General features: G+C 40.5%; 1 protein-coding gene across 1 annotated transcript; it reads right to left on the bottom strand.

The window, feature by feature from the left end:
* Positions 1 to 974: 974 nt before the first annotated feature.
* Positions 975 to 1,760, bottom strand: LOC140199741 (oligodendrocyte transcription factor 2-like). Its single transcript, XM_072262214.1, has one exon. The coding sequence runs from the start codon at positions 1,758 to 1,760 to the stop codon at positions 975 to 977; it is 786 nt and encodes a 261-aa protein (XP_072118315.1).
* Between the last annotated feature and the right edge of the window lie 14,145 nt (positions 1,761 to 15,905).

The following is a 15,905-nucleotide window of genomic DNA, read 5'->3' as shown; positions in this document are numbered from 1 at the left end:
GCAGGCGAAATCAGTTCAAGAACAAATGAAACACAATTCACAAAATAAATCTGGGGGTGTGAGAGTGGGGTTCGATAATTGATAAAGAATTCATAAGGTCGCTTACCCATATTTCATAAAAATTAACAACTACTTTACAAGAAAATTGTACAAACTTTTCTTTGTAAATTTATGACTGGAGCAAATGTTCCAGGCTCATTTGATTCCAATTGAATGAAAGTTTCCAAGGCTGCACAACTACACATGAAATCATGTCCCGAAGTCTTTCCCATATATTGTCCTTTCTAACTGTTCCAGGGATTTAGTCAGTCGACATTTTATGTGCAGAGCCCAGAGTAAGAAAGTCTACTTGACTATGCTTCGTTGTGATTTTCACGTCTCTTTATCTTCCTTCTGTGGCCATTATGCAGACCAATAAACTTGGTACGTGTGATTTTAGAACCGTTATTTCGGGTAACACTATCAGGGAGTAGAGCAATGTTGCATACACTCTTTCCAAATGTAACTTACAAGTTGAATGCTATCATCACGTTTCATTGCTGCTCGGTCACTTTACAAAGAAATTCACATTAAATAAAGCTGCAGTATTCCCTTTCCTCCGTTTCCTTCGATCTCGTTGTAATGCGGAAAATATATGTCCAATTTTCTCCGGGGGATGTGGGTATATATTTAAATTGTGATGTATCTCTTAGTTCTGCTTATAGATATCCGCTTCCTTGTCCGTTCTCGAGATAGACGAACGCTGAGATAAACGAGAACCGAGGGATTGGTTCGGAAAGGGGTTACTGCAACTTCCTTTACAGTTACATAAAGAAGACACCTCGTCACAAGGATAACGATTTAACCCGGTGTAAGATTTACCTCGGTGCATGGATAGGAATAACAAGAAACGACCTGATGTTACAACCTGTCTGAGTTAAATACTCAACTTCTAAAGGCGATTGGAAAAGTCTCTGCACTCTTGATACAGTCTGTTACTTGTTGTCAGACGATAGTCGAGACATGCCGGCTGTGGTCATGCTCGCCACATGGTGAGGCGGTGGTACTTGACACATGGTACACGGGCACGGTATTCCTCCCCAGTGTTGGAAACCGCTGCCCAGCGGGCCAGAGGCTGCGGACGCGGATTTGAGGAGACCATGAGGTGGTCTGATACTGTTCACGGCTGGAATACTGCCTCCGGACAGAGAGGCTGAAGTGACGGCCGGGGCCATGATTGGATGATGAACTTGGTGAGCCGCGTGAGAGGTCGGGTGTCCCGGCAGAGGCGCCCCGCCGTGGCTGAGTGTCCCGCAGGCAGCTGATGGGTGGAAGCTGCTATGGTGGCCACCGTAGATCTCACTCACTAGCCTCTTCATCTCCTCAAGCGAGTTGGTGAGCATGAGGATGTAGTTTCTGGCCAGGAGCAAAGTGGCGATTTTGGACAACTTTCTGACAGAGGGTCCGTGCGCGTAAGGCATGACTTCCCGCAGCCCGTCCATGGCGATATTCAAGTCGTGCATCCGTTTGCGCTCCCGACTGTTAATCTTCAGCCTCAGCTGCTGAAGTTCAGGCTCGCTCATCTGCTTCTTGTCTTTCAGCCTGATGCTGTCCTTGGCTCTCAGCTGCCCGCCTCGCTCTCCGCACAGCTGAGCTCCGCAGTCGCTCTGCGTGGACGACACGGTGCTGGTGAAACCCGAGGTTGGCTCGTCAGACAGAAAAATGCCGTCTGCCTCCGGAGAAGACGGCTGGCTTGAAATCAAACTGGCATCGGAATCCATTCGACGGCCTTGAGGCAGGGTGGGAAGAGAAGTTTAAACTTGCTTTGAGCGCCCCAACATAAGAATGCCTCGTTCTGCCTATCTCCCAGGTAAGCCGAAAATGTTATCAGGGCTCGCGGAGCCGCCGCTGGGCTTCTTCCGCGTTTTATAAGCGGATGGAAGATGATTCGGTGAGTGTCTGCTATTGTTTCTGGCACTGGGCTATCCAATCGTGACAAGGTAACGAAATGCCGAATGGGAGTCTCCTCCAATGCCGGGAGATGTGGGAGGCGCCACTTCCATCTCCAACTAAACAGAAGAAGGGGGAGAGAAAGGGGCGGGGGGGGGGTGGTTGTGGGGGAACAATAGCCAGAGTCAGCGACCGGGACATCTGCTAAAATAAGAGATCGGACAATGTGCACTCCTTAAAAAAAACAATAACACTTCAAAACAACACAGCCTCCATAGCCAACGGCACTCACTCAGCACACTAAGTTTCAAGGGTGCACTTTCTTGTTTTCCGACTGGGTTTTGTTCCGCGAACAAACCGATCGAGAACCAAACACGCTCGAAGCTTGCGTCAAAACAAAAATAACAGGAGCCCAAGCAAAACAAATTCAACCATATCCAAACCATAATCATATACTCTTTGACAGAGGAAGAGTAAAACTACACTTGGATTGACGCCTTCAAACATTGCACCGATTTTACAGAATTCCTTTCTTTATCGGCGTCCTAGGCAGAAACGGCTCTCAGATTCGCTTTAACCTGTCTGATACTACTCCGTGCAATTTTATGGATGAATCTAAACGCCAAAATGTTTTTCATGATATGCTACACTATGGAAACGAATTGCGCGCTCAGTAAACACTGCTAACTTAGAATGATCCCAGCACCTGCAGTACGAACTAGAGCGAAATCTGCCTGTAATCCCCGAAGCAATTCGATTCTCGGGAATGGAAGGTGGCTCGGTGCGACGTGGAGCAGGGGAGTGTAGCGCTGGTTTGAGCATTGCGGTACCGCATCTGCTCCAGTGACCCAGCTGGAGGAGTTCATTGCAGACATTCAAATTCGATTCCAAGACTTTTCGGTAGTATGCTGAATCCCGTAAAGAATAAGACCACTTCCTTGTAACGAAGGAAAGTACTTTAAAAACATTTCAGCCTGAACTGCTCCGCCGCACTTTGTCTTTCGCTGATTCATTGGTCTTGACAACCATGCGACAGATTAAGCTGTCAGTTTAAAGAAATATCAAGTATATCTTCTACCTTCAATGGTGTGCTACATACTATCTGAAAGTTGAAACCGTGCTAAACAATCTGGTGTACTTTGCTACCGGGACACGCTCGCCTCTCAGTCCCTCGCTGTTTAACAGCTGACCCCACACGCATTAATGAACCGTTGAGAAGTTGTTGAAAGCGGTTCAGTATTAAAGCGTTGTAATTGTCCTTTAACGGTTATGATCCATGACGGTTCGATTAGTCAAGCTGTTAGTTTTAATCCTGTAGAAAAAGCGAGGAGCGGGGGTGTTATCTTGCCCCTTGGACAAAGCTGCATTTAAAAATGGACAATGAGGAATGTACAAAACGCTTGGTCTGTATAATAGCAGCATATGTGCAGCGATGCAGTAGTGCACAGATTTAGTCACTGTGTCATTTTGTTCCGCTATGATTGAAGTTTGGATGCCTGGCGTTTCCACTCTCCCCAACACCTGGCGGCTAAAACTCCTTTACAGATCCTCGTTTAACGCGCCACCTAGTGCCCATATAAAATAATGGCCAAAATGATACGTTCACCCTCTACAGCCGCTCGCTCATCTAATTTTCTTTTGTCTAGGATTCTTGCCTCAATTTGTCTTTTTTTTGTTCTTTTAACTCTTTTTTTGCCATTTTCCCTAGCGTCTCCATCGTTTATCTTTCATAAATCGTTGACTCATTTCTATTTGAGAAGCTCTTGAATGGGGTAAACAACTTGCCAATTTTTTAAACTCTTTTCGATCGACTTGATTGTCATCTACAAGTCTACTCCATATCCACCCCCTCCCAACTCGTAGGTAGCTAATGTGCAATGAGAAATAGTGAAATCTCTTGAGGTATATTGGTAATAAAAGTACATATTGTGGAAAGTTATTCACTTGGCTACGACATTGGGACAGCGCTGTTTTGGTGCCAAGCCTGCATCCTGTATAGCACCTTTGGCCAGCTGCCCTCGCCTCAGCAACCGCCGTACTTCTGACCGAGCTATGCCTTAAACTTTGAGTCATCACACTTTGTGGTGGGTAGTGCATGTAGAAAGGACGATCTATGCATGAAATAGCACATTTCGTTAGCCTTGATTATAACAGCCTGCACATGTAATTGAAATATTCCCATTAAAAGTTGCACAGACATTTAATGGAGGTAATTTTGCGAAATACCTACCCCCCAACGTCGCTGTTATTCACACCTTGTCGAAATTGTGATGGTATCATGTGCAATGGGTAGGAAGCTAATGGTACTCTGTTTAAATATCAATTATTCTCGAAACTATTATATTTTTAAAAGTTGATTTCTCATTAGAAATAGTTTGGCATTTTACACTACTTTTTAAAATGATGATTCTATAGTTTTGAACATAGAAATTTCAACAACATACAGACTGAATATTAATATTATTGTGTGAATGAATTTCATTTTCACAAACATATAAATTATTTAAACAGCCTTTAGCATTCAACACAAACTTGTAGAAATTAGTGGAAACAAATTCCTTGTTTACCTTTTTTTACATCACCACCTTCGCCAGGCTTTCTGTAAAAATGGTGGTGGTGGGGGGGAGTCATTTAACACCTTATCTCGGCTCTCAAACTTGGTATGAAATAAGGCGTCGGCTGTTATGTCAGCGAATGTATCGATATCCCTTAACAGCAATGCAATAGCCAGAGTCAGTGTCCTAAAGTGCAGCTATAGCCCCTTCTACTTACCGTGTACCTGTGGACAATCGAGTACTCTTCTATATTCATCTCCTTTTCCAGCTCATAGCTCGTAGCCTTTTGTGTCTTGGTGATAAATAAACACATTCATTTTCAGCACCTACAGTTTTGATTTCCAAAAAGCCAATCTGTTTTATTGATGTTCATTGATAGTAGAACACTGGGAGAACTAACTAAATAGCAAAATCATTAAGGAGCGCCCGGGATCTTTTAAAGTGCACGCCAGTCTTAAAAACTGGCGTTACCTTACTAATGTTACAACTAATGATGATGAGTTGTAACTTTTCACTGGAGCTCGAACACCACTGCTTCAGAAAGACCAACAGAGCTCTGCTGAAATTTGACACAGCCAGATTGCAGAGATCCAAATTGAAACAGAACATCTGAAAGTATTATACATGATTTGATATGACTTTCTGTAGACCAACAAATATTGGAACAGTAGATATCACTCTGTCATAGAGTCATAGAACACTGCAGCTCAGAAATGGGTCCCTCTAGTCCATGTCAAACCATTATTCTGCCTGGTCCCATTGACCTGCACCTGGACCATAGACCTCCATGCCCATGTACCCACTTAAATACTGAAATGGAACCTACATTCACCACTTCCACCGGCAGCTCTTCCACTCTGTCACCACCCTCTGAGTAAAGAAGATTTCCCCCCTCCCACCCCACACTCCCCTTAAACATATCACCTTCCATCCTTAACCTATGACCTCTAGTTCTGGACTCACCCTATCTCAGTGGGAAAAGTCTGCTTACATTTACCCTATCTATAACATAAAACACAGAACATAGAATAGTACAGCACATTACAGGCCACAACGTCCTTCGGCCCACAATGTTGTGCTGACCCTCAAACCCTGCCTCCCATATAACCCCCCACCTTAAATTCCTCCATATACCTGTCTAGTAGTCTCTTAAACTTCACAAGTGTATCTGCCTCCACCACTGACTCAGGCAGTGCATTCCACACACCAACCACTCTCTGAGTGAAAAACCTTCCTCTAATATCCCCCTTGAACTTCCCACCCCTCACCTTAAAGCCATGTCCTCTTGTATTGAGCAGTGGTGCCCTGGGGAAGAGGTGCTGGCTATCCACTCTATCTATTCCTTTTATTATCTTGTACACCTCTATCATGTCTCCTCTCATCCTCCTTCTCTCCAAAGAGTAAAGCCCTAGCTTCCTAATTATAACACTCATAATTTTGGATGCCTCTCTCCTGTCTAACCCTCTAACTGTGTTCAACATTTCTATAATACGTCTGTGGGATTCCTGATCATGGATGAATTTATGCAGACAAGTCTGCCAATCAATTTGTTGTATTTTGCCTTCATGATTATCTTCCAGATTTAATTATTGTTTCTTCAAAGTGGAAAATGCAATGTAAAACGAAGCATAACAAATTAACCAGTTACAATCCAGGTATAAATTTGCAAAGCCACAAGACAGGACCCTTTTGCCAGCTTTATCATTAAATTAGTCAGAGTCAACCCAGTTGATTCTGGACCCAACATATTGATGCAGCTATAAAGAAGGCAAGACAGTGACTGCATTTCATTAGTTTGAGGAGATTTGGTAAGTCACCTAAAACACTCATGAGTTTCTACAAACATACCATGCTACAGACAGTTGTAAACTTAGTCAGATCCATCAAGGGCACTAGCCTCCATAGTATCCAAGACATCTTCAAGGAGCAGTGCCTCAAAAAGGCAGTGTCCATCATTAAGGACCCCTCCACCCAGGATATGCCATCTCCTCATTGCTACCATCAGAAAGGAGGTACAGGAACCTGAAGGTACACGCTCAATAATGCAGAAACAGCTTCTTCCCCTCTGCCATCCAGTTTCTGAATAGATATTGAACCAACACTACCTCACTTCTTTATTTCTATTTTTTGCACTACTACTGTATTTAACAATTTAATATACATACTTACTGTAATTCATAGTTTTTTTCTATTTTGCATTGCATTGTATTGCTGCCACAAAGTTAACAAAATTTCATGACATATGCTAGTGATATTAAACCTGATTCTGATTCCACTCCCCAGCTTTAACGAACATCCCAGCTTTTAAAATATATCTGGTATTTGGATAAGCACTTGAGATACCTTGACACAGAAAGTTATAGGCCAAGTGCTAGAAATACATTAGGTGTCAGTAGATCCTTAATGGCCAGCATGGAGAAAGTGGGCTGAATGGCCTGTTTCTGTGCTGTATGCTCCCATGACACTTCGGTTTTAGTTCCAATCATGCTTTGTCAATTTTCCTTTGAAACATCTGATGAAATCTGTTTCCTCTAGGCTTGAAGTCTTTTCATTCCATTTGGGGAAAGACCATAAGACATAGGAGAAGAATTAGGCTATTTAGTCCATCGAGTGTGCTTGGCTAGTTCATCATGGTTAATCCATTTACCTCTCAATCCCATTTTCCTGTCCTGCCTTTGCCCCATAGCCTTTCACACCATGACTAATCAAGAACTTATCAACCTCTACCTTAAATACACCCAGTGACCAGGCCCTCCTTGGCAAGGAATTCCACAGAGTCATCATAATCTGGCTAAAAGTCTCATAGTACCACTTCTGCTTATTTTATCAACCACCTTAGATTAAGTCCTCTGTTGACCAAGTATTTTGCTACCAGAAATCACTTTGACTCATTTTATCAAATTTCCCTTATTATTTCAAACTCCTCTATCAATTCCCTACTGCAAGGCAATGACTAGTCTCCCCAGTTAACTGAAGTCATGTAACCTTGACACCCACTCCAAGGACTTAGATATTCTTCCTATTGCAGATCCTCGAGTTGGCTACAGGACAACAGCTGAGGCTATTTTACAACTTCCTTGCATTTGAACTCTGTATATCTATTAATAAGACCTACTGTCCTCAACCCTTCTCCACTTTCCTGCCATTTTCAATGACCTGGACGCTTTCACTCCAGATGTCTCCACTTCACCATCCACATCAATATAGTGCAACAGTTTATATTGCTTTATCCGTCTTACTAATAATATATTGCTCTATGCTAAACTTCTTGTGCCATATGTGCATTCATTTCACTAGAAATCTCCCTGAGATTTGCTGTTATTATACTGCCCACTATTTACTATATTTCTGAGTTACATATCACCAGGTAACTATGAAAATATGCTCAGTGTACTTATGACCATTTGATTATTAGCTATATAAAAAAGCAAGCAGCAGTATTGATACAATCCTGCCAGTGTGTCAGGCAATTATTTATCATTACACTACACTTGCTATGCACTAGCCAGCTTCACAACCTCGTGCCACTGACTTTTTAATCATGGAAGCTTTAATTTGATAATAATTATTTTGTGATACAGTAGTTGTAACCCAGATCCTGATCGCACTACCTTCATTAATACCCCCATTATTTACAAAGAAGAACTTTTCAGCAGTGACTTTTACAAGAAGAATATTTTAAATATTTTATTTTATATTCTCAGACAGCATTGACATAATATGCAAATCATATTCTAAGATGCTATTTACATACCATGTCTGTACAGTCTCCAATTTATTAACTGTCCTAGCAATCAGACAAAACCAAGCATCTAATCCACAAACATGAGGAAATCTGCAGATGCTGGAATTTCAAGCAACACACATAAAAGTTGCTGGTGAACACAGCAGGCCAGGCAGCATCTCTAGGAAGAGGTACAGTCGATGTTCTGGGCTGAGACCCTTCATCAGGACTAACTGAAAGAGTCCTGACGAAGGGTCTTGGCCTGAAACGTCCACTGTACCTCTTCCTACAGATGCTGCCTGGCCTGCTGCGTTCACCAGCAACTTTTATATGTGTTGCATCTAATCCAGAATATGGTCTACAGTATAAGAAATTCCATAATTCAATTATACTTTACAGAGACAAATTATACTTTATAACATTAAAAAGGCCCACACGTTGTATCATGTTCCAATCCATCAGCGAGATAGGACGACATTGCATTCAAAGTCAGTAAGACCAAGAAATTGATTGTGCACTTCAGGAAGGGGAGATTGAGGGAATACAAACTAATCATCATTGATTATTGAGGGATCGGCAATGGAAAGGGTGAGCAGTTTCAAGTTCCTGGGTGTCAACATCTCTGAAGATCTTTCCTGGGCCTAGCATCAATGTTCCCTCTAAGGTTTGCACACACACAAAATCTTTTGCTACCAGCACACAGAAGAACTTAAACTGTGCACAAAAGGTTGTCACCCTCAACTTCATTGGCATGTTAAGTATATTTCATAATTGTACACAATCGCATTTCCTTTTCCAGATTCTGATGCAGGCGGTGCTGACAACGTGGAGATTGTGATGATTTGTCTGCAGATTTTAGAACTGGCTTATTTATACTGTTTTTATTGAAGAAATTATTCTGTGCACATGTTGTTGTCACTGGCCAGAAAATTGCACAGCACAAGATTTTTGTGCACACTGTCCATTACAGATTAGAGGGAACATTGCCCAAGATATCAATGCAATTACAAAGGAGGAATGATAGCGGCTATATTTCATTCGGAGTTTGAGGAGACTTGGCATGTCACCAAAGACACTCACAAATTTCTACAGGTGTACCATGGAGAGCACTCTGACTGGTTGTATCACTGTTTGGTATGGAGAGGCTACTGCACGGCACTGGAAAAAGGTACAGAAAGTTATTAGCTCAGTCAGCTCCATCATGGACTCTAACCTCCCCAGCAGTGAGGTAATCTTCAAAAGGTACTGCCTCAGAAAGATGGCACCCATCATTCAGGATCTCCATCATCCACAACATGCCCTCTTCTCATTGCTACCATCAAGGAGGGGGTACAGGAGCCTCAACATTTTAGGAGCAGCTTCTCCCCCTCTGCCATCAGATCTCTTAATGGACAATGAGCCCATGTATACTACCTCACTTTTCCCCCTTTTTTTCTCTTTTTAACTACTTATTCAATTTAATGTTTTGTACATATTTCTTACTGTAATTTATAGTTTTTTATTATTATTTATTACAATATACTGCTGCCTCAAAATGACAAACTTCAAGACGTATGCCAGTGATATTAAACCTGATCCTAATCCCATATGAAACAGTACAACTCACAACTTTCCATGCATTGCTCCATGGAATTGAAATACTAGTGGTATTCCATTGGTCATGCATTATGAGAACATTTATTAGTTAGATTACATATTGCTATCCATGGTGCATTGGGAGAATTCTTGTGGCTCAGCTGATTAAGGTCTTCACCCTTCAGCACTGGGAGCATTGTGTAGTAGGGAAGAGGACCACAACTTTTTCTGTAAGACACCAATCTGATCCAAGCATAGTGATATTGCTCATCTAACATCACTTTTAAATTGAACTGCTTAACAGATATTTAATTGAAAATACTGAAAAAAAGACAGCAAATGTAGTAAATGCTGAACTAGAAAGAGAAAATTTGGAAACAGGTTGCCAAGTGGCATCCATGAAGGAGAAAAAGGGTTAGCATTTCAAGTTAACAAAACTTTATCAGAACTGAGAGAAGTAATAATATCCAGACAAGTAGGATGTTAGGGAACTTACATAATATTTATTCCTATTGTTCAGATTAAATCTTAATGAGAAATTTAAAATAATAGTAAGTATATAAAACATACTTAACTTTATATATATTTATTTCAACTATTCAGTAAGAAAAATCCACCCAATTGCCTTTAAGAAAAAGAATAAGTTGATTTTACCCTGGTATTTTCCCTTTGCATTATCATTGCAGTTGTACCTAGTACATCGATCTTTTTACATCTGTTCCAGACGTTTGGTTTACATTATATTGGCTATTGAACTGTAGAGGAAAAAAATGAAACATAAAAAGGCATTCATTCTCATTTCTGTGATAGAACCAAGGCCAGACTAAGGAGACTGAAGTGAAAACGTAAAATTCCAGAACTGCTCAGTTGATCAGGCAACATCTATGAACAGAAAAGAGAGTTAAGGTTTGAGATGCACGATTTTTCTTCAGAACTGTGAACATATCAAAAACACAGCGATACTCAAAACAAGATGGGACAGAGAGAACAAATAAAATATCTGTGCTAGGATAGGTATCACAGGGCGGTGTCAACTACGGAAAGATGCTGAAGACATGTTGATGGGAGCTCACCTATTTGCTGGGTGGGCAAGTAGAGGGAGATCATAAGAGAGAGAGAGAGAGTGAGAAAAAAAATCTGCTGGAATTGTGTGATAAAAGGGATGAAATAAAAGAAAATACTTAGAGATTCCAGCAGACCTTAGAGCAAAGAAATGCCTCAGAACTGACCAAGGACTGAACTGAAAAAATAATGCTGCAGATGCTGAAAACACTTTGTGCTTCACAACACTCAAGCCTCATCTAGTAGTAATAGATGTTCAATGTAAAGCATGTTGGTCATATTTTGCTCACTTTCTAGTGGCCCCGACCCCACAGCACAAAATGAACGTGAATTAGAATTGAACCGCTAATTTCACTCAGAGGCCACTGGATGGCTGGAGTAAAAAGCAGAGCACAGAAGGAAGCCCTGCTGTTAAAGACCAGTTTTTGTCCTCACAGCTGATGCATTGCATGAAATACTATGAATCAGTGGGTCGCTTACTTTCCATCTGCCTGAGCCATACCTCAAAGTGGAGCACTTGCATGTGCATGGAATGAGAAGAACTTATTTCCAATGTTGAATGAAAGAAACATGAGCTCCTCCATCCAACAAAGTGCAACAAAAAGGTGTCCATATCATATCATGAGTATCAGCTACAATCCATGAACATCATGGACATACTTTAGAATCAAACAGATCTAACCAGTAGAAATATACTCAGATCAGATTATTTTTTGACTTAAACAATAACTTTACCACCCAGCTGCCTTTTTGTAAACAGATGATATTTCACCAGGGGCCTATGACACCCATGTCTCTATGGTTTTCCTTGAACGTGATATTGTCCTTAGGCTGAATAAATTTAAGTTGTGGGCCTCATAAACATGAATGCATTAAGCCTCACCTGACAATGTAACAGAAGGTAGCATATACCTGGTATAAAGCAGGATAATTGAATTTAGCATTACTACTGGTAATTAATTATTAACATAATTAAAATCAGACTCTGATTGCATATTGTGAATGTGCTGAGCAAATATTATTATGGTGCACATAAAGAGATCATGGGGGAACATATATATTCAAGGTCACACGTACGTTGCATGATGCCAAAAAGCTGCAGTGAACATCACCGTCTGTGATATTGTTTGCTATTATCAAAGCAGATGGTAACAAAATATTCTCAGTTCAGTCAAGAAGAAGCCATATACAATTACAGAACGCCAGCTATAAAAAGAGGGACAATCACTCTTGTTTTTTTGTTACTGTTTTGCATTAGCATGCTCTTTTAGCTTGTGGTGTCAATCCTTGTGTTTCTTTATTCAAGTTTATATGTTTACTTGTGCTAAATAGATTATGCTAATGAGATACATAAATGCATTCAACTAGTATTTTGGCATTTTAATCAGAAGGATTTTCCTCTGGAAGCCTTCATTAGGATTCTTATAATCTCACTTGTCAGTAAGAGAAACAGTAATAAATGCCAAAAGATCCTGTTTTGTATGTGAGGCATTTAAACATGAAAAAGACAAACATGAAAATAGTTTGGAAATGCTTCATTTCTATTGAAATGTCAAACCAGCAGAAAACAGTGTAATTATTAATTCACATTGCTAGCTAAAATTCCATCCAAATATCCTTGCAATCACCACTAAGTGACTTTGAACCAGTCCTTCCGTTTCAACACACAGGCAAGTAATTTTTGGATTTTTGTTTGTAACATTTATATGACTGATCTGAATATTCATTTTTCCCCATGTTAAATGTTAGTACAGATGAATCGCAGAGGATAGGGGGAAAATGTAACTCATCTGCCAGGAGATGCATATGGTCAGGATTATGTTTAATTAGGATTGTGACAGACGTGCAAAACATTTGTTGTTTGACTCATTTAGTCAATAATTATGCAACTGAAGATAAATCAAGTATCACAAAAAAAAAGACTTTGGTAGCTGGCAAGAAGCTAAAATAACGTTAAAAGTAATGCCAATTATAAGTCAGAGTCAGTTCTACACACAGGAAATACATTGCCTAAACTGGCTGTTGTTGGAATTTTAGTGGTAGTCTTTCGTTTAATCTGGACTATTTTGTACACAGATGTATGAAATAGCATGTAATATTTTACACTGGTTCGAATTCAACTGGCCTCAATGAACCACCTCCACAGAAATTACCGCTCAATTTTTTCTTCAAGATTAGATGGGGCAGGTGAATGGGACATCCACCAGGGAGAGTTCAAATAATGAATTTGATAGTAAGTTAACATTTTGAGGGATTTCCTTTAAAACCATGGCTACATGATATTGAACTATGTCTTCACAGGCACACAGACACACACACACAGACACACACACACACACAGATACTATATTTGTTTCAATCTCAATTTTGATTGTTCTGTCTCATAATTTCACTTTATTTTTAGCATCCATCAATTTTTTTAGTTATTATTCCTCTCTATTCATTCTAATGTTCCTACTCAATAAAAATTAGGACTTGAATTTCTTACTTGATTGCACTCAAAGAAAAAGGTATTCAGAGCATAAAACGTATATGTGCTCTCAATGAAAGCGCAATATTGTAAATACACTGTGTCTAAATGTCTATGATCCTTTATGTCAGGAGTTTCCAACCTGGAGTCCACAGACCCTTTGCTTAATGATATTGCTCCACAGGATAAAAAAAGATTGGGAACCCCTGCTTTATGATCATTTATTGATTACTACATTGAAATGAAACTTGCACTTATGACAAGTTTTTGCATTTTCACATTTCCTACAAATTAAACCAGGTTTTCAGTCACTTGAAGCTGCCCCAAATCTATTGATGCCTCTGAAGGAACTTCGTCCTCAAACCTTTTAAAATTCCTCCTGTTCTCTAGCACCTTAAATGCTGCTTTGGTTCTAATGCAATTATGTTTAAAACATTACTGATGATGATGCATGTTTACACATATTTTATGTTCAGACATTTAGTACTGAGATTAACAGGAAACATAAGCATAATGATTTCAGGAATGAACACATTAACTTCAAGTTTGACCATATGCAAGAAATTCCAACAATCCATGTTTGTTTAATATTCTAATACTCCACTGGCCAACTTCCATAAAGCTGACATTACCTAAGGCATTTATGCCTTTATCCTGACTCCTACCCAAGTCACAATCAAATATCAGCTTCACTCTGCACGTGTACCTGTCTCTGCACACATTTTAATATGTAAAAACACAGAAAGCAGGAGCAGCAGTAGGCCAATCCATTCCTCAAGTCATCTCCATCTCTCAATTAGAATAGAGCTGATCAAATCTAGGCCTCAACAATATCTTCTTCCCCATAGCCCTTGACGACCATGCAGTTCCACCTTGAATATTTTCATATTTTCAATGACTCAGTCTCTACAGCTCAAAGAATCATGACCAATTTATTTATTTAGAGATGGTGCTCGGTAACAGGCCCTTCCGGCCCAGCAAGCCCTCACCACCCAACGACAACCATGTGCCCAATTCACCTACTAACCCATACACCTTTGGAGTATGGGAGGAAACTGGAGCATACAGAGGACACCCATATGGTCATCGGGAAAACGTATGAACTCCTTACAGACAGTCGTGGAAATTGAACTCAGGTCACTGGTGTGTGATAGCACTATGCTAATTACTATGCCACTGTGTCACCCCTGTTGAGAAAAGAGATTCTTCTTCATTTCAGTTTTAAATGGGTGATTCCTTATTCTGAAACTATATCTTTGTTACAGGCTCCCCCACTAAGGGGGAAACATCCCTTCAGAGTATATCCTTTGAGTGCCCACCAGAGGTTAATATATTTCAATAATATCAACTCATTCTTTTAAATTCCAAGGACTATAGCCCAAGAATCAACCAAATGACACTTTTTGTCTGCACTGTCTTCAATCTTCCTCAAAGTTTAAAGTTAATTTATTATCAAGGTACATATATGTCACCATATAGAACCCTGAGATTCATTCTCTTGTGGGCAGTCACAGTAAAGACAAGAAACGCAATCGAATCAATGAAAGGCCAACTCCCCCCCCCCCACCCTCTCCAATAAGATGGACAACAAAATGCAAATACAAAAGGAGGAAAATAATAATAATAAATAAATAAATATTGAGAAAATGGGTTGTATTGTCCTTGCAGGTTGTGGGCACAGCTCAGTGATGGGATGAATGAAGTTGAGTGAAGTTATTCCCTCTGGTTCAAGAGCCTGATGGTTGAAGGATTATAACTGTTCCTGAACCTGGTGCTATGGGCCCTGAGGTTCCTGTTCCTGCTTCTGGATGGCAGCAGCGAGGAGACAGCATGTCCTGGGTGGCAGGGGTTTGCTGATGATGGGTGCGGCTTTCCTGCGACAGCACTCTGTGTAGATGTACTCAATGGTGGGGAGTCTTTCCCCGTTATGGTTTGGGCTGCATCCAATACTCTTTTTTGGCTTTTCTATTCAAAAGCATTGGTGTTTTCATATCAGGCCATGATGCAACCAGTCAATATAATCTCCACCCCTATCTACAGAATTTGTCAATGTTTTAGATGATGTGCTGAATTTCAGAATCAGAATCAGGTTTATTATCACCAGCGTGTGACACGAAATTTGTTAACCTTGAAGCAGCAGTTCAATGCAACACATAATCTAGCAGAGAAAAAAAATAATAGATAAAATTAAAAATAAATAAATAAAGAAGTAAATCAGTTACGTACATTGAATAGATTTTTTAAAATGTGCAAAAACAAAAATATTGTATATTAAAAAAAAAGTGAGGTAGTGTCCAAAGATTCAATGTCCATTTAGGAATCGGATGGCAGAGGGGAAGAAGCTGTTCCTGAATCACTGAGTGTGTGCCTTCAGGCTTCTGTACCTCCTACCCGATGGTAACAGTGAGAAAAGGGCAAGCCCTGGGTGCTGGAGGTCCTTAATAATGGACGCTGCCTTTCTGAGACACCGCTCCCTGAAGATATCCTGGGCACTTTGTAGGCTAGTGCCCAAGATGGAGCTGACTAGATTTACAACCCTCTGCAGCTTCTTTCGGCCCTGTGCAGTAGCCCCTCCATACCAGACAGTGAA

This window comes from Mobula birostris, chromosome 6, assembly GCF_030028105.1.
Source record: "Mobula birostris isolate sMobBir1 chromosome 6, sMobBir1.hap1, whole genome shotgun sequence".
Lineage (NCBI taxonomy): Eukaryota > Metazoa > Chordata > Chondrichthyes > Myliobatiformes > Myliobatidae > Mobula > Mobula birostris.
This window is presented reverse-complemented; position numbering and strand designations above follow the sequence as displayed.